Raw genomic sequence first — 23,464 nt, 5'->3', positions numbered from 1 at the left:
ATTGTGCTGCTCACCCTCCTACACGTATTATACTGTGAGATACTAAAACTGGCATGTCCTCAGGTTCGCTTCTGCTTCCCTGACATAGAGCATCTCTGGCCACTTCTAAGAATGTTCCTAAGGTCCTTCGTGCCTAGCTCTTTTTTAAAGATAATTGTTCTTGTGCCACTGTTACCATATGTCCCCAGATCTCACAGTCAGCATCTTCTCTTTTGATTATTCAACAGAATTAAGGACCATTATCCCTGGAGGGTCACAAAGTGGATACCATGAAGGGGGAGAGATGAGGGCAGGACATTAAATCTGAAGAGATAAATGCCAGTGGGGATGGAGAGGAAGGAGAGAGAGCCCAGGTATTCACCTGTTAATGCTTTGTCTTTGCACTTAAAATTGGAAAATTTAGACCTCTGTCTCTACTTCAGTTTTAAAGGTGAATTTTCTCTACCCAATAATGTTTTTAGTTACTTTGCCAATATTGTAAGTAAGAGCTCTATGTGGCCTGAAGAAGTTAGGTACCATCCCATGGGATGATTTACGCATAACATATTTTCTTACCTATTCTTCCCTGTTTTTTTTTTTTTGTTTGTTTGTTTCTTAAACTAGTGGGCCAGCAAGCAGAAATGTAGTAATGATCTATCCCAGAGTATCTGTTAAGTGACATTTTGATAGTGCCACCAGGCTGTTACAAACCAGTTTACCTCTAGATAATTCCAGGGTTTATCTTTTCAATTGGGACTCAAGCTGTGAAACCAAATTATGGCATGTAATACTTTTTATTGGCCGTGCATGCATTTTGCCATGAGTGAAAGCCAAATGTGGCCCGCAGTTGGTTTTATGAAAGGGTGAAGGAGATTCTCAAGAGAAATGCAAAGCAACTAATGCTTTTCAGCACTAATGTATCATATTCAGTTATTTCTCATTCGACTATGAGTCCAGTTTTGGGTCCTACCCTTTAAGATAAACAATAAACCAGAGTATTTTGAAAACATTTGGGGGAGAATGAAATTGGGATTGGAATGTAGGTGGACTGGAATAGTGCTGGAACGAATGGATATGATAGAGAATCTTTAAATAATTAAAATATTTTTCATTTGGAAGGGACTCAAGCCTTGTGTGGCTCCATAAAATTATGATTTCTACTTAATATTAAGGGCAAGTGTTCTGGCTGAAATAACCAGAAATGAAATCAGCTTCCTTATAATGCAGGAGTTCCTGTGTCTTGGAGTATCCTCTAGTAGACTGTTTCCCATAAGGAATGCTATCAAAAGGATCCCTTCTTTCAGGGATGCCTCTCTGCTTCTCACCCATATTGTTTATTTAAAATATTGAAAATATAGGGCTAGAGACAAAGCCTTATGCAACTTAGAGTCCTCACTCTAGGATGACAAAATTCATTAATCACTGTTCACTTGGAGCTGTTGATTGACCAGCAAGTCATCCATGTCAGTACATGGAGCCCATGTTTGAGTCCTGATTGCCTCTCAGTTCCCAAGAGTGGATTTAAGAACCAGCCTTGTACATAATTGTCATAAGTAATTTGCTTTGGAAAAAAGCCATATGGACTGCAAGTTCTACATTTTTCTCTTTTTCCCAGTTTAAAATAAGTTTGAAGGATTCACTTTCAGAAAAGTATAACAATATTGCATTTTATACATAGTGTATAATAAGTTAATTCAAAAATCGTAGATGTATCCTAGTAATTATCAGGGTTGGTATGTAATAGCTGACATACTTACTTGACAAATACAATTCCAGTTTATCCCAAAGCATTTCTGGTAGGGATGAAGGTAGAAGAGAAGAGATGTATCATCTCTCCTTTTACCTAGACAGGAATGGGGAACCAGTTCTATAGGCATTAAGTGACTTATTTCACACAGGTTTTTTTTTTTTTTTTTTTTCCTTAAGTTATAGGACCTAAATTCTGGCCCAGAACCAGGGATTTCTTAAAACATAACCAAGAGCTATCCAGGAATTTTATTTTGGAAAGTTTCCAAATTCCTAATGTTGAAGTAGTGGTGCCCCTACCATAGTCATTTTTACACTGAAGACTAATCCTTTACATAGTCTTTCCAGGTCTTCACTAGAGAAACCGATAAAGTTTTGACAAGGTGCAAGAAAGAATAATATTCTTTCTAGAAGCACAGTTGGCTCTTGTCTCTAGTGAGGGGAGGATGCCAGAAGAGCAGGGGAGTTGGTTTTATAATAGATATAATTGCAAGACCAGTTGGTAAAGTTCATCAATACCGTCTTCACTCCCATGACCTCCATCAGTGTCCAGGATCTCACTTCCTTCAGGCACATCGTCCTGTATTTATTTCTCCCAGATTATTGTTCACTAACCCTGCTCCAAGGAAGAAAGAACTGTTTCTTAGTTGAAAGAACACATGATTTTGAGTTGAATCACATTGAGTACAAATGCTAGCTCTACCATTTATAACCCGTATCATTATTTCTTAGAGTCTCAGTTTCCACAACTGAAAATGGATTTGATACAACAGCCCCACTAGCTTATTAGTAAGATTCCTTTGAATATCCCATACTAGTGGTACTCAACTAGGTGGAGGTAGATTTTGTCCCCCAGGGACATGGGGCAGTGTGTGGAGACATTTCTCATTGTTTTCAAGGGGCTACTACTGGCATCTAGTGGGTAGAGCCCAGGGATGCTGCTAGCCAGACATCCTATAATATGCAGGGAACCGCCTAAAACAAAACTTTCTTCAGTCCAAAATGTTAGTAATGTCAAAGTTGAGAAACGCTGTTTGAAGCCAATGTGTAACTCCTAGTGGGTAAGTCTAGGATGATATGGATATTAATGAACAACAGCCTTAGGCATGTCTCTGCCCAAGTATACTTGCTTTTTTAAGGGGATTTGGTGGTAGAGTGGACTCTCTTAAGACTGGAACATCTTTAAAAGAAATGAAATATCAGAGTAACAGATTGTAAGGTTAATATATCTGCCCCAAGAACTGCCCCCCTCAGGCCCATTCCAGTAAGAAGAGCCCATCCTTTACACCTGGGGGATATACCCTAGGGCAGGAGTCTCCAGTCTCAGTCAGGTACTGTTCAGTCAGTGGCCTATCAGGAACCAGGACTGCACAGCAGAAGGTGAGCAGGGAGTGAGATAGTATTACCACCTGAGCTCCGCCTCCTGTCAGATCAGAGGCAGCATTAGATTTTCACAGGAGCATGAACCCAAATGTGAACTGTGCATGCAAGGGATCTAGATTGTGTGCTCCTTAGGAGAGTCTAATGCCTGATGTTCTGAGGTGAAACCCCCCAGTCTGTGGAAAAATTATCTTCCACGAAACCAGTCCCTAGTGCCAAAAAGGTTGGGGACCGCTCCCTAGGATACCACTTTACTATGCTTACTCCAGATGAGTTTGGAATTGTATGTCACTTACCATTGCCATTTTTTTGTCTTGCATTTTTATTTCATGAGTACTGTTTTATTGCCACGGGTCTCATTTGAGAGTAAATTGGATAGAAAGTCTAATAATGTGACAAATGATGACCTTTTTTTTTTTGTCTTGGGAAGATCTTATTAAAGAAAATTATGTATGTGTTTTGTTCTACTCAGAGCAGGATCTGGGTAGAAGAGGATGGGTGCTGGATTCTTTGTGTTTTGCTACCACAGATTACGGTCAAATATATAACAAGTAACTTGTTTTAGTAGTTCTTTAGAAATTTCTATTCTCGTAAGATAAATTCATTGAGTTGTCTAGAAATCATCATCTGATAAATACTCATTCCAATATTCATTTCCAAGGAAATGATTCAGTCACCTGTTTCCAAAATCTTCCCAACACAAAGGTGGTGATAATACCAGGTATCCAACAGTGCAGAAAACTTTCCTGTGGGTGACATTGTTAATGACTCTTAGCAGACAGAGCCAAGCAGTCGGCCTGTGGTGGTGGTTCTGTATCATTTTGGCATATTAAATGGGGAGGTTAAACTTTTGCTTTTTTACAGTTTGACAGTGGCTGTTGACCTTTTGCTGCTTGAAGCACTTTTAGGATTGTTATCTCAGCCTTTCATTATAGTACATCAAAATTCACTTTTATTAATCTTGCAGCTGTTAGAGATGAGAAGGACACTCACCCTATTGTCAGTGAGCCTGAAATCTAATAAGGAAGACAGGATGTAAGCAGTTTCTAAGTACAGCACAATGCAGAAAGAGGTGAACATTAAATAAATGAACAGAGAGTGCCCTATCAAAGACTTGGTTAATTCTGAAAAAGATTAATGAAGGGCTTGCAGAGGAGGTGGCATTTTATTTGCATCTTAAGAGGAGGGAAGGAATTTTTTTTTTTATTACTGTCAGGAGGATGGAGAGACCAGGAGGATATATCAAGCTGAGAAATGGGAGCTCTATAAATAGGGAGCCCCATAAACAGGGAGACCCCAATGTTCATATTCTTATTGGTGAACATAAGTAGACCCATGAGGTTGAAGTGTGCATTGTGTCAAATATTGAAATGGTAGATCAAGGGGAATGGCTGTTTAAGAATTAGATTATGTTCTTTGAAGGCTATACCTTGAACTATGAGCAGGAAAAAAATCATTACTGTTTTGTAGGAGAGGAGTGAAAGCTGCTTATTCATATTTTAGGAAGGTAGCTCTGGCATCATTGTGAAAGATGTACTGAAATGAACATTTGGAAGCTTGGGAGGTGGTCATTGCAGTAGATCAAAGATAAAAGAATGAGAACCTTAAATTCATTGGGGTGAAGATGCAAAGGAAAGGATAGATGAGAGGTGAAAGAATGTTTGGAGGTAGATTTGTCATGTTTTGACTATTCTGAGATGTACATTTTTTTTCAAATTATAACATCTTTGGAATCTGATTGTATCTTAACAATTGTAATTGACAGTTTTTCATTCTTAGTGATACATAAAATATTGGTGAATCTTCAAACCTGTGGCTTCTTAGACTTAATGTATAATACCAGCGTCTGGTGACAGTTTGGATGGTGAGGATAAGTAAAAAGAGTGATTCAGAGATAACTCTGTTGTAGCTCAAGTGGAGAAGTAGTGATGTCATTAACTTAGGTGGGAGGGTGTGCAGGAGGAGGAGCAAGTGTGTAGTGGAGGCCAAATTATGGTTGAGGCAGCTGCAGGATCCTTATATGTAGTCGGCTCCTAGGCACTTGGATATAGTAATATTACCTTTTTTTTTTTTTTTGAGGGATTGCTATGTAGAAGTGTCTGTGCTGACATCCATTATATTATCTTAAACCTGAATGAAAAGGTTACTAGGTTAAGCCACAGTTTTCAGAGGCAGAAACTGATGCCCACAGTAGCTAAAGGGCTTACCCAAGGTCAGACTGCTCAATAAATGGCAGAACTGGAGTTGGCCCCAGGTTTGTCTGTCAGAGCCTAAGCTCTGCCACTTACTGAGGTCCAGTTACAGAGGGAGACTTGGGAGTTGTCAGCATAGAATAGATGTTAATGCCATGTGACACATGAGATTGAGAGAGAAAATAGAACACATCAGATAAGATGGCCCAGAACAAAACATTAGAGAAAGCAGTTATACCACCTTTAGTATCTTGACTATAAGCATCCCACTCTCTGATCCTGTTTCTATCATACTTATTCTCTACCATTACTTCAACCTCATCGAGACATTTTTGTTGACCCTATCACTTTTTCACTGTTATCATTACCGCTTATGTACTTGTTTCCCTTATTATTCGTGGTCATTTGTTATCATCAGTCCCTGTCTCTTCCTCCTTGGCAAAACCCCAACTCTTGGTAAACCAAACTACTCATCTACTTCCTGCCTGAGTCTCCACAGCTAAATATTGATAAGAAAAATACACACCTACGTTAATTAATCTTACTTTGCATTAGAAACCACAGACCTGGAAAAGGAACTCAACAATGTATAGCAATCTGCTACCTATCCCTAGTAAATTTGCTTTCTCACTTTTCAAAATTACTGCTTTATTCTCCTGTCTTCTCAAATCTGTAACCCACTTCCCTTCTTGTTTTCAGCTGATAACTTCACCTCATATTTGATGACAAAAGATAAGCAGCTGAGATAGTGGGAACATGAATTTCCTCATTTTTCCATCCACAGATCTTCCAACCCCTTTGTATTTGTTCACACACCCCCTACTTTCCCTTCTGTTGCAAAAGAAGACAAACCCTCACTCCTGTATATGCCAAAATCTCCTTTTGTGCTTTGGATCCCTTTCCCCTCTTGACTTCTTAGGGACTTTGTTGCCTATCGCTGTAATACCCCCATCACTCTTCCTCCATCACTAATATCCTCTCTTTATCATTCCCATTGGCATTCCTAACCATCGTCTCATTTTTATGCTCTCTCCTTTACAGCAAAACATGAAAGAATTGTCTGTATTTTCTGTCTTCACTTCTTCATCTTTCATTGTCTCTCAACCTCCAGTCAGGTTTCCATCCCCAACATTCGCTGAAACAGTGCTTGTCGGTAACTGATCACAGTGACTTCCAAGCAGTTAAATCCCATAGTCACATCTCAGTGCACATCAAACTCAATCTCACATCAATATTTTACTTATCTGGCCGCTGCCTCTCTCTTGAAAAACTTTCTTGCCTTGACTTCTGTGATATCATATTCTCCTTTCCTACATCACAGGACCCCTCCTTGTCAGTTTCCTCTGCTGGTTGCTCTTCCTCTTCCTTTGCTTGCTGGAGTGCCTTCTTTTCTCCAGCTGTTTTGTCCATTCATGAGATCTCCTCCAGTCCTATGGCCTTATATGCTCATATCTTTTATGGCAGTGACTCAAAACCTGCCTTGTTGAACTTGTCCACTTAAAAATGGGCTTAGCATCACAAATTTAGCATGGCTAAAACAGAATTCTTGATTTTTACCTTGTGCGAAATCTGCTTTTCTTGTCTTTGCCACTTCAGTATATGATAACACCAACTACTGAGTTGCTCAAAACCACTTCATAGATTGGGAAGATAATATTTAACCTTTGCTGTGGGAGCAAATACATGAAAAATACTGATTCTTTTTTTTTTTTTTTTTTTTTTTTTTTTTGAGATGGCATTTTGCTCTTGTTGCCCAGGCTGGAGTGCAATGGTGTGATCTCAGCTCGCCGCAACCTCTGCCTCCCGGGTTCAAGTGATTGTCCTGCCTCAGCCTCCCAAGTAGCTGGGATTACAGGCACACGCCACCACGACCTGCTAATTTTGTATTTTTAGTGGAGATGGGGTTTCTCCATGTTGGCCAGGCTGGTCTCAAACTCCTGACCTCAGGTGATCAGCCCGCCTCGGCCTCCCAAAGTGCTGGAATTACAGGAGTGAGCCACCGTGCCTGACCTACTGATTGCTTTTAAATGTGTTTTTTTTTATGGAAAGATTGACAGAGCATCTTGAATCCTCTCATATAATGTGCACACTTTGCTTTTAAATGTGTTTTTTTTATGGAAAGATTGGCAGAGCATCTTGAATCCTCTCATATAATGTGCACACTTTTATGTCTTGAGCATTGGCTTTTATCCATTTTCAGATGAGTTTATAACTTATAAAAAATAACTTACTATAAAAGTAGATAACAGTAGATAACTTCCTTTTTTACCTGAGCTTCCTAATTTTGGGGCATATAGTACTTCTAGTAATATTGCAGGGGTGTGTGTGTGTGTGTGTGTGTGTGTGTGTGTGTGTTTGGGGGAAGTTACAGGATAGATAAGGCAGTATCTTCTTGGTTTGGGATTTTTGTGCTCTTAAAAGATTTCATGACATAAAGATGAAATTAAAACATATATGAATATATTATGGTCTGGACTTGCAAATCACATGAATTTTTAAGAAAAAAAATAGAACCTGCAAAGAAAGTTCAGGTTTGTCTGCCATTTGAGACTCTGACCAGGAATACTTTATAGATAAGCGTTCACTCCTGGCTGCTGGTAGGACCACTTTGGAAGAAGACTTTGAAACACTATGGTTCATGATTTTTTTTTTTTTAATGAATCTGTCAAACCAGTTGAAATGAATGCTTAGAATTAAGTTTCTCCAAGAAGTTTAAATCTATTCCAGATTATCTTTGTTTAGTTTTCTTGGGTTAGTGTTCATAATCAAGGGAGAACCAGAATGTTCAGAAAGCCAGACTGAGACCAGAGAGCTCTTTGTAATGAGACTCAAATGATTACCTGCCCATCATTGAAGGGGGCCAGCCCCTCCACACCTGTGGGTATTTCTCATCAGGTAGGACGAGCGACTGAGAAAAGAAATAAGACACAGAGACAAAGTATAGAGAAAGAACAGTGGGCCCAGGAGACTGGTGCTCAGCATACGGAGGACCTGCACCGGCACTGGTCTCTGAGTTCCCTCAGTATTTATTGATTACTGTTTTACTATCTCAGCAAGAGGAATGTAGTAGGAGAGCAGGGTGATAGTGGGGAGAAGGTCAGCAAGAAAACATGTGAGCAAAGGAATCTGTGTCACAAATAAGTTCAAGGGAAGGTACTGTGCCCGGATGTGCACGTAGGCCAGATTTATGCTTCTCTCCACCCAAACATCTCAGTGGGGTAAAGAGTAACAGAGCAGCATTGCTGCCAACATGTCTCGCCTCCCGCCACAGGGCGGTTTTTCTCCCATTTCAGAACTGAACAAATGTACAGTAGGGTTTTATACCAAGACATTCCATTCCCGGGGCAGGCAGGAGACAGGCCTTCCTCTTATCTCAACTGCAAGGGGCCTTCCTCTTTTACTAATCCTCCTCAGCACAGACCCTTCACGGGTGTCAGGCTGGGGGACGGTCAGATCTTTTCCATCTCATGAGGCCATATCTCAGGCTATCACATAGGGAGAAACCTTGGACAATACCCGGCTTTCCTGTGCAGAGGTCCCTGCGGCTTTCCGCCATGCATTGTGCCCCTGGTTACTCAAGAATGGAGAATGGTGATGACTTTTATCAAGCATACTGCCTGTAAACATTTTATTAACAAGGCACATCCTGCACAGCCCTAGATCCCTTAAATCTTGATTCCATGCAACACATGTTTCTGTGAGCACAGGATTGGGGCAAAGTTACAGATTAACAGCATCTCAGGGCAAAGCAATTGTTCAGGGTACAGGTCAAAATGGAGTTTCTTATGTCTTCCTTTTCTACATCGACACAGTAACAGTCTGATCTCTCTTTCTTTTCCCTACAGTCATGAATAGCTATGCATCTATTAATTCTTTGAGAGGTGGGGGCCCCTTTTAAATTAATGAATACTCAGTAGATTCTTTTAAGGCAGACATAGAGTAGCACAAGCATTTTCTCCGAGAAAAGTGGTTTGTGGTGGTTCTGCCTCTTCATTCTCCCTCTACTTACTCTGCTTTCCCTTGACCTAGTCTTCCAGTTCCTAGTGCAGAAGGGTTCTATACTGTAATTACTATTAGGGAAATATTGAAAATGGCTATGAAATGTTTTGAGTCCCACCGTGAAGATACCATGTAAATCAAGTGATAAGACTACATTTTTCTGTGCTGTTTTTGTTTGTATTGTTAAATTCGTGCTATTTCAAAAAATATTAAATCATTATTTCCTTCTGACAACTTTCCCAACTAGTTGAATGTTAACACTATCTTAATAGCAGTTAATCATTCAACAGACCTTTGTTGAGACCTTTGTTGAGAAGATAGATACCAAGCTATCTTCTAGGCACTAAAGGTTTAGTTATGAATGAGGTAAAGAAGTTCTTGCTCTCATGGAGTTTCCATTCTGATAAGGGAGATAGACAAATATGTAAACACGAGTATAATATCAGGTAATATAAATGCTGTGGAGAAAACCAAAGCAGCTTCTCTTTTCTTTCTTCCTCCTGATAAAACAACTACAAACAGTCAACACACCCAGTTAACCCTGAGCAAGCTACCTAATTTCTTCATGCCTTTGTTTTCTTATTTGTAAAGCATATTTACCCAGTTTACCTCACCAAGTTGTGGTATTTTTAAAAAAAGAGATGGAAAAGGGTTGGGGCGGTGAAAGATGCATGTGAAAGCCGTTTGTAAAATATGACTACAGGCCAGGCGCGGTGGCTCACGCCTGTAATCCCAGCACTTTGGGAGGCCGAGGCGGGCGGATCACCTGAGGTCAAGAGTTTGAGACCACCCTGACCAATGTGGTGAAACCCCGTCTCTACTAAAAATAGAAAAATGAGCTGGCGTGGTGGCAGGCGCCTGTAGTCCCAGCTACTCGGGAGGCTGAGACAGGAGAATTGCTTGAACCCAGGAGGCAGAGGTTGCAGTGAGCCTAGATGGTGCCACTGTACTCCAGCCTGGGTAACAGAGCGAGACTCCGTCTCAAAAAAAAAATGCTATAAATGTAAGGTATTATTTATGCTTGTTTAAATGGAGGCTGGAGTCAAAGATTTGTGTATTTGGTGTATCTCAGTAATTCTGTCTGCATTGTTTGCTGTTTAGATTATAAACTGCTTGAGAGTGAAGCTCATGCCTTTTGGGTTGTTTTAGCTTTCATTACTGTTTGGTTTTGGGGAATTTCTAGTAAAGTATCAATACAATATTTAATAGTTGCTGTTATTCTGTAACAGTGGAATGAATTGAGAAAAGGATTCAGGCATCAGATGGATGATTGTGCTAAATGATATTTTCAAAAACCTAATCCTGCTGTTCTATAATGCTAAAATAGAAGAGTTTGAGCAAAATTGTCCCAGCCTTAGTGGAACAAAAAGCATTTTCTTTTTGGCATGAATTCTGTGGTTTAGGTACAAAATAAAGCATTTTATATGTCAAAAGCTTCAGTCTCCATGATCCAGTATCTCAGCTAGTATCTCTGTTAAACATGTGTAAAAAGAAAAGTGACCAACAGAAGCAGTGTTTTTAAAAGCGCTAGATATCCCTTCTTAAACACCTACTCTGCTATAATCTAGAGAAGCAGTTTGCTGTAAACTAAACCATTTGATCTTCTAATTATGACCGTTGTCCTGTACTAAAAGTGATGTTTTTTTTTCAAAGGTACGTCAGCCTGTCATATGCATCAACAACCATGTATTTTGTTCGATTTGTATTGATTTGTGGTTGAAGAATAATAGCCAGTGTCCAGCTTGCAGAGTCCCCATCACTCCTGAAAATCCTTGCAAAGAAATTATAGGTAAGGGCCTGTTTTATATATGCATAGGAATAGGTTTGAAACAATCTCCAAATAATGTATATTTTGAGGAAGACTGAAATAGACTATTTTCAGTGATGCTATTTGGCCAACATAATACTGAGTGGTTGAGTAATTTGTGTAATGTATATGTGGAGCAACTGGGGCACAAGGCACTGAGAGGTGCTAAGAGGAATAACCCTGAGAGCCTCACGGAACTTACATTTTCATAGCAACTGAACCAAAAGAAAAGCAGCAAGTGCTAAGGGCCCCCAAAAAAGCCCAGAGAGTTCAGGCAAGAAACTTCAGCTAAGAACACTGAGAAGGGCTTCATAAAGTAGGTGGCCTTTAAGCTGGACATTTAAATTTAAGGATGGATAACATTTCAGCGGTGAAAATTAAGGAGGGCATTTCCTGCAGGGAGAATAGCATGAACTAAAAAGTTTAGATACAGGAAAACCCAGAGCATGTTTTTAGAAATGATCAGTAGTCTACTTTGGGTCCGACTACTGAGATAAGACGAAAGGTAAATTGAGACTTTAGTGCAGAGAACCTTGAATGACAGCTAAATCAGGGACTTGCTCTAGGACTAAGAAGAAGGGTGAATTGGGCATGATGGTTTTGAGCAAGGGAGTGGTATGATCCAAAATGTGCTTTACAAATATTACTTGTGGTAATACATAGGTTGGACTATAGGAGTAGACAGGATGTGAGTAGGTCTGGTAGGAGGCTTTTGCCTAGGTGATAGAAAATGTAAGTTTGGATTAAGGGTGAAAACAAATTCCATGTCACATTAATATTGGTGGGGTGGGGGAGGAGTAAAGCTTGAACTAGAGGATCCTTGAAAAGGAGAACTTCTAAAGAGCCTTTTTAGAGTTTGGTTTTTATTCTACTCATATAAGTTATTTGTTTTAGGTTGCAAAAATTAAAATGATTTCTACTTGTTTTTGCTATAGGAAAAATTGAAAGTGAATCTACAATTAGCCAAGTATAGAAAACATTTTTCAGAAAACTTAAGAAGTCATTGTAATAGTCCCAAGTTAGGGAAAATGGACTTAAATAAGATTTTTTTTTTTGAGACAGAGTTTCGCTCTTGTTGCCCAGGCTGGAGTGCAGTGGCGCGTTCTCGGCTCACCGCAACCTCTGCCTCCTGGGTTCAAGGGATTCTCCTCCCTCAGCCTCCTAAGTAGCTGGGATTATACGCATGCATCACCACGCCCGGCTAATTTTGTATTTTTATTAGAGACGGGGTTTCTCCATGTTGGTCAGGCTGGTCTCGAACTCCCAACCTCAGGTGATCTGCCCGCCTTGGCCCCCTAAAGTGCTGGGAATTACAGGCGTGAGCCACCGTGCCCAGCCAAGATTTTTACAAAGGAAATAGAAAGGAATATATATGCTACAGAGCAAAAGAAGAACTAGTAGGACTTAGGAAATAAGAGATCTGAAGGCGCAATCAGAGTTGGCTCTTGGTACCTGGGTGAAGTCTGGTAGAGGACTAGTTCTCTGCTGTGTTGCATGCTACGGGGTTAACCTCTATCTGTTTTTTTTTTTTACCTGCTGAATTTCACCAAGGAGTCAAGTCTTTTCTTGCAGAATATGAGCTTTGATGATTTGAATATTTTCCCCCAGCTTTTCTTCTCATCCCATATCCTACCTTTATTCATTCATACCTAAGTGATATTTCATAAATTCTCTCAAGGAAAATAGTTCATCCATTTTTGCATTTGGATAGAACATCCTGAAAAAGAACACCTGTAAAATACCTTTGCTATTATTATAATGCTAAGAAGTACAAAGAAGGTAACCAGAGCATCAGTGAAGAGCTCTCAGGAAGAATTCATTGTGAGTGCATTTGTAACAAGTCATGACATAGAGTTAATGCCATGACTTACAGTCCATTGTAACTAGCCTGTTAGAATCCGTGAAAAGACACATTAATCTATATACATAGGTATATAGCAGTAATACTTTTTTTTTTTTTTGAGACGGAGTCTCGCTTTGTCGCCCAGGCTGGAGTTCAGTGGTGCAATCTCGGCTCACTGCAAGCTCCGCCTCCCGGGTTCATGCCATTTTCCTGCCTTAGCCTCCTGAGTAGCTGGGACTACAGGCGCCAGCCACCACGCCCGGCTAATTTTGTTTGTTTGCATTTTTAGTAGAGACAGGGTTTCACTGTAGCCAGGATGGTCTCTATCTCCTGGCCTTCCAAAGTGCTGGAATTACAGGCGTGAGCCACCGCACCCAGCCAGTAATACATTTTTTTTTTTTTTTTTTTTTTGAGACGGAGTCTCGCTCTGTCGCCCAGGCTGGAGTGCAGTGGCGCGATCTCGGCTCACTGCAAGCTCCGCCTCCCGGGTTCACACCATTCTCCTGCCTCAGCCTCCCGAGTAGCCTCTTGGTTAAATGTAAATGTAATAATTGGTTTTATTATTTAAATATAGTCTAGTTTTCAGAATTTGAAGTAGTCCAAATGTGATAATTACAGCCCTTTCCTCCACTGAGTTTGCTGTGATAAGATATATAGATATGTAAACACAATATGATGTGTTACTGAAGGTATTTCTTATGGTGTTATTTGATATATTTTTTTCCCCTCAAGATTAGGGTAGAGAAAAGGCCTAGATGTTAGCCCCAAGTGTGTATGTAAGGGGAAGGGTAGATGTGAAGCTGGGAAGCTATATAAAACAATACGAAAAAGGATCATTTTCATTCTTCCCGAATCAGAATGAAAAATTAGGATTTTTTTTTTTTTTTCCTTACAGGAGGAACAAGTGAAAGTGAACCTATGCTAAGCCATACGGTCAGGAAGCATCTTCGGAAAACTAGACTTGAATTACTACACAAAGAATATGAGGTAAACAGTAATCAAAGTTTAAAATTATGTTAGCAGTGAATTGAAGGTAAAAACTGACCTACCTCAGTCCCCAGACTTCTTAGAGTAAATATCCAATGAGATTTTATTTTAAAAGCCTATAAAAAGAAATTGTTTGATAAATTCTTTTTTCTTTTTTCCTTTCATATTTTAAATAGAGGAAAGAGATTTTTTGTTTTATTTTTTTTCTTTAAGTACCAAGGAAAGGGGGAATGGGATTCCAGAAAAAAGGAACAGATGGAAGCATTTCTTTCTTTCTTTTTTTTTTTAAGTTAAAATTTGTACCTCCACAGACATATCATTTTGTATTTGCTTCCTCAAGAAGTTGGGAGAAAAAGGAAATCTCCTTGTGAAAGCCAGTCTGACCTCTGTAGTCATCAGTTGCTTCTGCCTATGAAGTTACTGATGATTATGAGCCTGATCAATTCTAGTAAAGTAAATACTATACCTTATGTCAACAGCCAGCACAGAGATTTTAGTGTGAAACATGCTGTTTCCTAATTATTGTCTAAAGGTGAATGAACAGGATGATTGGACATGGTGATGCTATTTTTACAAATAAATTCATGCTAATAGAATACATACACTTTTGAATAGTACACATTAAGCCCAGTTGTCATTTTATGTTGACTGAAGAAGGAGATATCGATCCCCTCTTGACTCAAAATATCTTTCAGTTTCACTGTGTACATGGAAGGTGCCTCAACTGCCTCAAAAATTTTTGGAATGCAGTGGGGTATAAATACATGATTGAATATATGTTTATTCATATATGTGTTCCTTACGTATACGAATTTGCTTGTTTTATGAAAATGCTATTTAAGTTGAAATGTATTGCAATTTAAAATAGTAAGTAGTACTATCTGTGTGACATTTAATGCTAAAATGTATTTTTATATAATGAATATTTATCATACTCAGATAGTAAACAAATTAATCCTTTGGGAGATCACTTGAGCTACTTGGGAGTTTATTTTCTAGCAGAATTTTTAACAACCTCAATTTAAGGTGACATATTTATTATAGATGAATAAATGGCATCATAGTAAGAAGTTCTAACCCAAATGTTTAGTGACTGGTTTTAGGATAATAAACAGTTCCAGAGTGGGAAGGCTAATACTTGCAATAGTCACAGTAGTAATTGAAGAACCAGAATCCAGAAAAGTTGAAAATTCAAAATTCACTACAGATATTATTCTGGAATGAAAAGTAGAAGGAAATGGTAGATGGTTTCACTCATACTTCAAATATAGAAGTGAAAGTATAAATATCAAAACCCTAACGATCCTCTTTTTCTTTTTTGAGACAGAGTCTCATTCTGTCACCCAGGCTGGAGTGCAGATGGCATGATCTCGGCTCACTGCAACCTCCGCCTCCTGGGTTCAAGCAATTCTCCTGCCTCAGCCTCTCAAGTAGCTGGGACTGCAGGTGCCTGCCACCACACTCAGCTAATTTTTTGTATTTTTAGTAGAGGCGAGGTTTCATCATGTTGGCCAGGCTAGTCTTGAACTCGTGACCTCAGCTGGCCCACCTGCCTTGGCCTCCCGAAGTGCTGGGATTACAGGCACGATCATCTTGATAACTCTGTACAGTCAGCCCACCATATCCAAGGGTTCATCATCCGTGGATTCAAACAACCAAGATTGAAAATTAAAAAAATAAATATATATAAAAATAATGCAGTTTAATAACTATTTGTATGACATTTACTTTGTATTGGTTATTATAAATAATCTAGAGATGACTTAAAATGTATGGAAAGATGTATGTAGGTTATATGCAAATACAGCACTAGTGATTTTCCATCAGGAACTTGAACATCCATGGATTTTGGTATCCCTAAGGGTCCTAGAACCAATCCCCTGTAGATGTGGGGATGAGGTGGGGACAAACTGTACCTTTTTTTTTTTTTAACCCGGCCCCCCTCAATGTACTTTCAAATTCCCCTCAGTAAAGCAGTTGAATATGCCTCAAGTTTTTTGTTTTTTTGTTCTTTTTTGAAATGGAATCTACTTCCCTGTTGGAATTCATGTGACTTTTCTTATTTTCTGGATGATATCTTTTTTTGTTTTGTTTTGTTTTGTTTTTGTTTTAATTATACTTTAAGTTTTACGGTACATGTGCACATTGTGCAGGTTAGTTACATATGTATACATGTGCCATGCTGGTGCGCTGCACCCACTAACTCGTCATCTAGCATTAGGTATATCTCCCAGTGCTATCCCTCCCCCCTCCCCCCACCCCACAACAGTCCCCATTCCCCTTCCTGTGTCCATGTGATCTCATTGTTCAATTCCCACCTATGAGTGAGAATATGCGGTGTTTGGTTTTTTGTTCTTGCGATAGTTTACTGAGAATGTTGATTTCCAGTTTCATCCATGTCCCTACAAAGGACATGAACTCATCATTTTTTATGGCTGCATAGTATTCCATGGTGTATATGTGCCACATTTTCTTAATCCAGTCTATCATTGTTGGACATTTGGGTTGGTTCCAAGTCTTTGCTATTGTGAATAATGCCACAATAAACATACGTGTGCGTGTGTCTTTATAGCAGCATGATTTATAGTCCTTTGGGTATATACCCAGTAATGGGATGGCTGGGTCAAATGGTATTTCTAGTTCTAGATCCCTCAGGAATCGCCACACTGACTTCCACGATGGTTGAACTAGTTTACAGTCCCACCAACAGTGTAAAAGTGTTCCTATTTCTCCACCTGGATGATATCTTAAATAGAATCAAAGATTTGGCATTTTTAAAAATCACAACTAACATTGAATTAAAATGAAGGCAACATAAATCCCAATTTTTATCAGTCAGGCCACATTTTGAGAATTTAAACTGTATGTGACTTTCTCCCTGCAAAACTCTTTTGATATGTAAAGAATCTATGTATCTACAGAATTTTAAGTACAAAATTCAAACCATGTTGGCTTCAGTTTAGCATATGTATGTATGTGTTTAGTGTCTATGCCTGCCTCATGACTATACAATGCTTTTTCAGGACGAAATAGATTGTTTACAGAAAGAAGTAGAAGAGCTTAAGAGTAAAAATCTCAGCTTGGAGTCACAGATCAAAACTATTCTGGATCCTTTAACCTTGGTGCAGGGCAACCAAAATGAAGACAAACATCTAGTCACAGATAATCCAAGTAAAATTAACCCAGAAACTGTAGCAGAGTGGAAGAAAAAACTCAGAACAGCTAATGAAATCTATGAAAAAGTGAAAGATGATGTGGATAAGCTAAAGGAGGTAAGTTGTGGTTTTTAAAAATCTATTATGGTTGTTTTTAAAATAAGTACCTTCAAAAGCATAAATAGCCATATTATCTTGACTCATCATCAGATGATTTGTGAGGAAAGGACAGAATCTCTGGATGAGCATTTATATGCAATAAGAAGACTTTTTCTCATTTAAATATCATTAACTGCCAAGAAATATCAGGTGGTTCCATGTGTGACTATAATTAGAGACTGTTGTGCTTCTGTATAAGATTGCATCTTCTTCTAGAAGAGTAATACCAATTTAAAGGATGTGTTTCTGTTTCGTCCTCTTTGTGGTTTGCCATAGGTTTTTTAAGCTTATATCAGCGACTTCCCCTGTGTACCTAAAAACAAACACATACCCATTTTCGCACCAATGAAAGGAAAAGTTTTGACCTTATCTTTTCTTTTGCTGCCACTCTCTTATTTTTAAGGTTGTAGATAGATAAAGGCTTGGTGACTAATTCCAGGACAGCAGTAAGCAGCTGCTTCAGACTACCTCATGCAAAAGAATGTTGTGATTTATGAAACTGGTTCATTTTTTTCAGTTTTTCTTTGAACAAGATACAGCATGGTGAAAAAGGCAAACCTCTAGGATTTTTCAGCCTAGAAAGGGAGATAAGATCCATGCCATCAGCACTAGATGTTACAGGCAACTCCTACAACACCATCTTGACCCAAGTGATCAGCCTTTAGCTTGAGTTCAAGTTTATCCACAGTGGAGTCCTCTTGTGCTGAAAGGAGATGGCTTTGTAGTACTCAGTTCTACAATCACATATTCAACTATTTGCATTTCCTTAAAATACTATTCCTGTGTGAAATTACTAAATCTTATCTCTCAAAATTATTAATGAGCTCCATATGGTATTTTAAAGGAGTTCCCCTGTATATTGGCTCTCAGGTCCTCAGGTTAAGTAGCAGAGAAATACTTGCAACTTAGATGTAAGCCATCTTCCACATATAAAATAAATGTTGTTTGGGCTCAGAAAAGGCCAGGGTGAGGAGAAGAGAGAGCCTAGTGCCTTTAGATAAAAAAGAAACTACAGACATAATTGTACTGAGTTTGTTATAAGTGTGTAGGAGGGAGAAGTGCATAGTTTCTTTGGGTATTGATGACCAGTGTTAGTACCTTGATTTGTTAGAAGACAATAGGATACTAAAAGGAATGCCAACTGGGAAATTACAGTATTTATCAATTTGCCTTGTTCCCTTTAATTTCCCTGGTTCTTCTTGAGCCATTGGTAAGCACTATATGATCTCCTTTGTAGTTATTAAACTTCGTTTAAAGTTTTGGCAGTAAATATTTCTTAGAACATGAGGCTTATAAGGGTGATATGAGGGATGGATATTAAAGAAGAATACATAAAGCACAGTTAATTTTCCTTTGCTCTTTTAATGGTCAAATGTTAAATTCAATACTCAAAGCTACCCTGGGACTTCAGAATTCTTTGGGATATTGAATAAGCCCATTTTCTATGCCTAGTGATGCTAGTAGGTAATAGGTTATAAACTGGGACATAAGTGAATGAAAAAACATGGACTGCAGAGACAAAAACTAAAGTGTGGAGTAATAACATACTCAACATAATCAAATACAGGAATACAAAAGATTCAGAATAAAGGATTACTTAGCATGAATGAAGTGGACTTTTTTTCTGATGTTACCTGGAATGGGTGAGTTTTGAACCATCATGAGGCCAGTGTCATTACCCAATCAGTGTTGAGAATGCAGAAGGGTTAGCTGAAATATTCATTATTCTTTGAGGTGCAAAAGGTAGGCAGAACTCTGCCCTTCATAACTTTTACTCACCTAACCCTCTTGAACTTGAAAAGATCTCTGATAGTTGAGGAACTAGCCAGCCTATAATGAGAAGTATTAGAGAGTCAAAGGACTGTTGAGAGACTGAAACATAGCCATACAGTAGTGGTGGGGGGAAGGGAAGGGGAAAGGAAATCAAATGAGTTTCTAATTTAAGCTTGTCATCATCATCAAAAAGCATTCACTAAATGCCTCCCCTTATGGTGCTGTGCTTGAGAGCTTAATTCATTGTCTGCATATATGAGGAAGTAAATGGCTTTCCTTATATCTTCAGAGAAGCAGTAATGGTGTTTATCAATCACTTAAAGAATTAACTCTCCACAGTCCTGGTTGGTGTGCATTCATGAAGATAAGCAGGTGCCTAGAGCCCAGAGGGAACCTGGATGGGTCTAAGTCAGGGAGTTAGACTTTATGCCCCCAAATAATGTTCTCTACCTTATTTCTCCTGTGATCCTCGTGCTGCAGCTTATGTGGGTAAGTAAGTAATACAGTCAGAAGTTCTTGAAATTCATCAAAGTAATAGCCAAATTTTTGAAATACGTTTTAAAGGCTTCTTGGTTTAAACCTTTTTTGGTGACAGTTACTCTTGTGACCCATTCACTTTAAATGTAAATGTTCTGGTCAAAGAATTTCCCTTTCCCAGGTTAGTGAGGTTGGTTTCTAGTCTAGGGAGTGTTATTTTTCTTTGTAATACATAAAAGCAATGAATAGGGAATTTAAAGGAAGTAGCTTCTAAGAAGACTCTAAAATTTAAGCACACTAGTTTTCAGTGTGTCCAGAATCAGTGTTGAGCCTCTAGATTTTCTAGCAATTGGTGTCCTGTTAGGTAATTTTTAGGTGTTATACAATTCAAGAAAGAAAATCATACTTGGAAGGATTTTTTTTTTAATCGAAGAACAATTCATAGAATTTATTAGAAAATACTGATCCGGGCCTGGCAAGTGGCTCATACCTGTAATCCTAACGCTTTGTGAGGCTGGGGCAGGTGGATCACTTGAGGCCAAAAGTTCAAGACCAGCCTGGCCACTGTGGCAAAACTCCGTCTCTACTTAAAATACAAAAATTAGCTGGGCATGGTGGCACATGCCTGTAGTCCCAGCTCTTCGGGAGGCTGAGACAGGAGAATCACCTGAACCCTGGAGGTGGAGGTTGCAGTGAGCCAAGATCACACCACTACACTCCAGCCTGGGCAACTGAGCAAGACTCTTTCAAAAAATATAGATAAATAGATAGATAGATAGATAGATCCAATTTTGAGGGCCCTAGAAGTTGTGAGCCAGAACGTTGGAAAAGCCTTTTTGAAGAGAAAAAATCAAGTGGTTAAATCATATTAGATTTGTTATCACTAGAAAAAAATTTTTAAACAGCACCCCAGAAATCAATTTCAAAGCTCAAGAATTAACTCTTCAGCATTAGTTTGCCGATATTGCATGTGGTATAATGTTACCTTGCCTAGAATATTCAGTTATGTGAAAAAGAAAAAAAATCACACATACATTTGCCATTAGTATGGTCCCTTAATGACTCTAAGCTAACTAACATAGTTTTGTTTATTTCCCTGGACAGGAGATTTGCAAAGTGCTTGGGGAATATGGTTTTAAAATGCTCAGTAGTATTCAGTTTCTGAAGTCATTCCCAGTAGTGATTTTAAGTTTCTGAAGGCCATGTTCTACTATTCAGTTTTCTGATATTATCACTCTAAAAAATACGGATGGCTCATGTTGTAATTTTTACAAGGCACTTTTATGGTAGCTTTTGCTTACTTATTTTCAATTTGTTATTTTAGGCAAATAAAAAATTGAAATTGGAAAATGGTGGTCTGGTGAGGGAGAATTTACGACTGAAGGCTGAAGTTGATAACAGATCTCCTCAAAAGTATGTATTTTGCTCCCAGAGCAATGCTTCAGATTATGTCAATATTTTAGACTAGGCTGCTGTGAGGGTTTGTTTTTTGTTTGACTCTTCATTTAATCATGTAGATTTAGGTAGAATGTCTTGCCTTTAAAAGTCAAGTTTATACTTCGTGTTGTTGGTAAAATTTTAGTCTCGGTTAAGGCTAATTTTAAAGAAAGAATTTTATGCCTGTACTTTTTTCTTATCTGGTGAATAATGTGACCTAACACAAGTGAGCATTGACTTGGTTTTACATATAACTGTTTAATAGCACTAACATAGTAGTGAGATTAAGGTAATGCCCTTTAGCTATTTTCTTAGATAGTCTTAGTAATAGTTAATGTTCATATAGTTCTTTCTCTTTGCAAGATACAACAACCTGTAATGAAGAACTATTATTATTCTCTATTTTCAGATGAGAAAATGGAGGCATAAAGAGTTTAAATTAATTTACCTAAATCTTCACAAGTGGAAGTGTTAGAAGTAGCATTTGACCAGGGGGCGCGGTGGCTCATGCTTGTAATCCCAGCACTTTGGGAGGCAGAGTTGGGCAGATTGCCTGAGGTCAGGAGTTCGAGACCAGCCTGGGCAACATGGCAGAACCCCGTCTCTACTAAAAATACAAAAAAATTAGCTGTGCGTGGTGTTGGGCACCTGTAATCCCAGCTACTCGGGAGGCTGAGGCAGGAGAATCACTTGAGTCCGGGAGGCAGAGGTTGCATTGGGCCGAGATCACGCCACTGCACTCCAGCCTGGATGACAGAGCGAGACTCTGTCTCAAAAACAACAAAAAGAAATAGCATTTGACCTTAGATAGCCCAGCCCCAGAGTCTGTGCTCTTAACCATTACACTAAAAAAAAGCCTATCTGAAATAGAATTTAGGACATTGTTCATTGAATTTTTTGCTGATTTAAAACTATACAATTAAGTAAACTTATTTTTCCCTTATGGAGTAGTTTTTATTCCATTCCAGAAGATAAGAATTTGCAAGCATTGGACTGCTTAACAGTTTGTCTGTTCAATATTTTAAGAAAGAGTTGGGATTTAAGGGTTGCAAATGGAGAAAAGATCGCAGACAGCACTTAAGATTCTTCTTTTTCTAGAAAAAAAAGATGACAAATGAGAAGACAATATGGCCCCCAATGTCCAGCAACCTCTCTGAGGGATGGCACATGAGAACGCCACACTTTCTTCCCATCCAACCACTGGACTTCATTTCTTTCTAATGGAAAAAGACAATGCAGGAATAAGCAAACAGTGGAAATTTATCCTACCAGAAATAGCTGTCTGCTTGTCATTTGAAAAGGAGGAAATGTTGCCCTTGGTAAAACCAGATGTGGTATCAGGAAATGGCAGAAGCTAACCATAATTACTGGAGGCAGAGATAACTAACCAATGAGAAAAAAGCATGGCTTTTATGTTTAAATAGTTTCTTCCCCTGTGCTCTCCAACCCCGTTTTTCTTTCACTTCAGATAATGTCCTACTTTGACAAATTAGTGAAATAAGCTTAGGAAGTGTTACTGTTATGTAGTGGTTTGAATCTCTACGCCTATCATTTATTGGCAGCTTGCCTTGCCAGTCACAGTAATGCTTGTCCATTAGCCGTTTCCCACAGCATGCTGAATGGAACGAAAGCTATTTTGTTTGTAGCTCTTATTTCTTGAAAACTTGCCCACCAGCTTTCACATTTAATGCCAGCCACAAGGTTGTGTGTTTTAAAATATCCATGGCTCAAACTGGATAAAGAACTGAAGAATCTCACCTGAGGAAACTTGGCCTCTGTCTGCTCTCAGAAAAGGAGCTGCACATCTGAATCCAATATAACTTTAGGATTTTTCCATCTTTAACTTCCATTGGTTCCCTTCAGGGGAAGTTCACTTGAAAAGCGATTTGAGCTGAAAACCGTATTCCAGATCAATTTGCAATGCATTGAGGTATTAAATGCATTGCATTTGATTTATGGCCTTGTTTACTCTGCATCACCAAACCCTAGTGGGATTCAGAGAGAAGCTGACCACAGCTGAAAATACCCAGATCTGGTTCACCTGAGGAGAGCTCCTATTTGTGTGGAAAAGAATAAGACATTTCAAGAGTTCACAAATAAATGCAAGCAAATAAAAATCACCCATTCCATTTTAATCTCTTGGTTTAGAAAATGCCCTAACTATTTTTCTCTTTTCAGCTTGGTTAGGTGTCAGGGTATACTTTTTTATACACTTGGCCTTAGTCTCCAATGTATCCTACAAGTTGAGCAGAAGTATTCTACAAATCATACAGAAGAGTGAGCTTTAAAGTTTAGACACTAGAGAGGGAAAAATATTAGGAAGGTGTATTAGCTCAGATTGTCATAACAAAATGTTATAGGCGAGTGGCTTGAACAACAGATTTGTTTTCCCACAGTTTTGGAGGCTAGAAGTTCCACATCAGAATTTGGCAGGGTCGGGTTGTGATATGGGTTCTCTTCCTGGCTTGCAGATGGTTACTTTCTTCTTATGTCTTTATATGGTTGGGGGAGAGAGAGAAATCTGGTCTCT

General features: G+C 38.8%; 1 protein-coding gene across 3 annotated transcripts in view; it reads left to right on the top strand.

Annotated features, from left to right (window-relative positions):
* The window catches only part of OBI1 (ORC ubiquitin ligase 1), a 47,264-nt gene that overhangs the window by 6,314 nt on the left and 17,486 nt on the right, over window positions 1–23,464 (top strand). The window contains exons 2-6 of one of the 3 annotated variants that reach the window (XM_034936820.3): window positions 228–353; window positions 10,950–11,085; window positions 13,842–13,933; window positions 16,957–17,205; window positions 20,822–20,910. In XM_034936820.3, the coding sequence (XP_034792711.1) occupies window positions 13,865–13,933; window positions 16,957–17,205; window positions 20,822–20,910 (407 nt within the window). In that variant the 5' untranslated portion in view covers window positions 228–353; window positions 10,950–11,085; window positions 13,842–13,864. The remainder of the gene's footprint in view (window positions 1–227; window positions 354–10,949; window positions 11,086–13,841; window positions 13,934–16,956; window positions 17,206–20,821; window positions 20,911–23,464) is intronic. The other 2 variants (XM_003825251.5, XM_003825252.5) reach the window with 2 other exon arrangements.

This window comes from Pan paniscus, chromosome 14 (assembly GCF_029289425.2).
Source record: "Pan paniscus chromosome 14, NHGRI_mPanPan1-v2.0_pri, whole genome shotgun sequence".
NCBI classification, from domain to species: Eukaryota; Metazoa; Chordata; class Mammalia; order Primates; family Hominidae; genus Pan; species Pan paniscus.
Note: the sequence above shows the minus strand (reverse complement) of the source record. Positions and strands in the feature narration are given on the sequence as shown.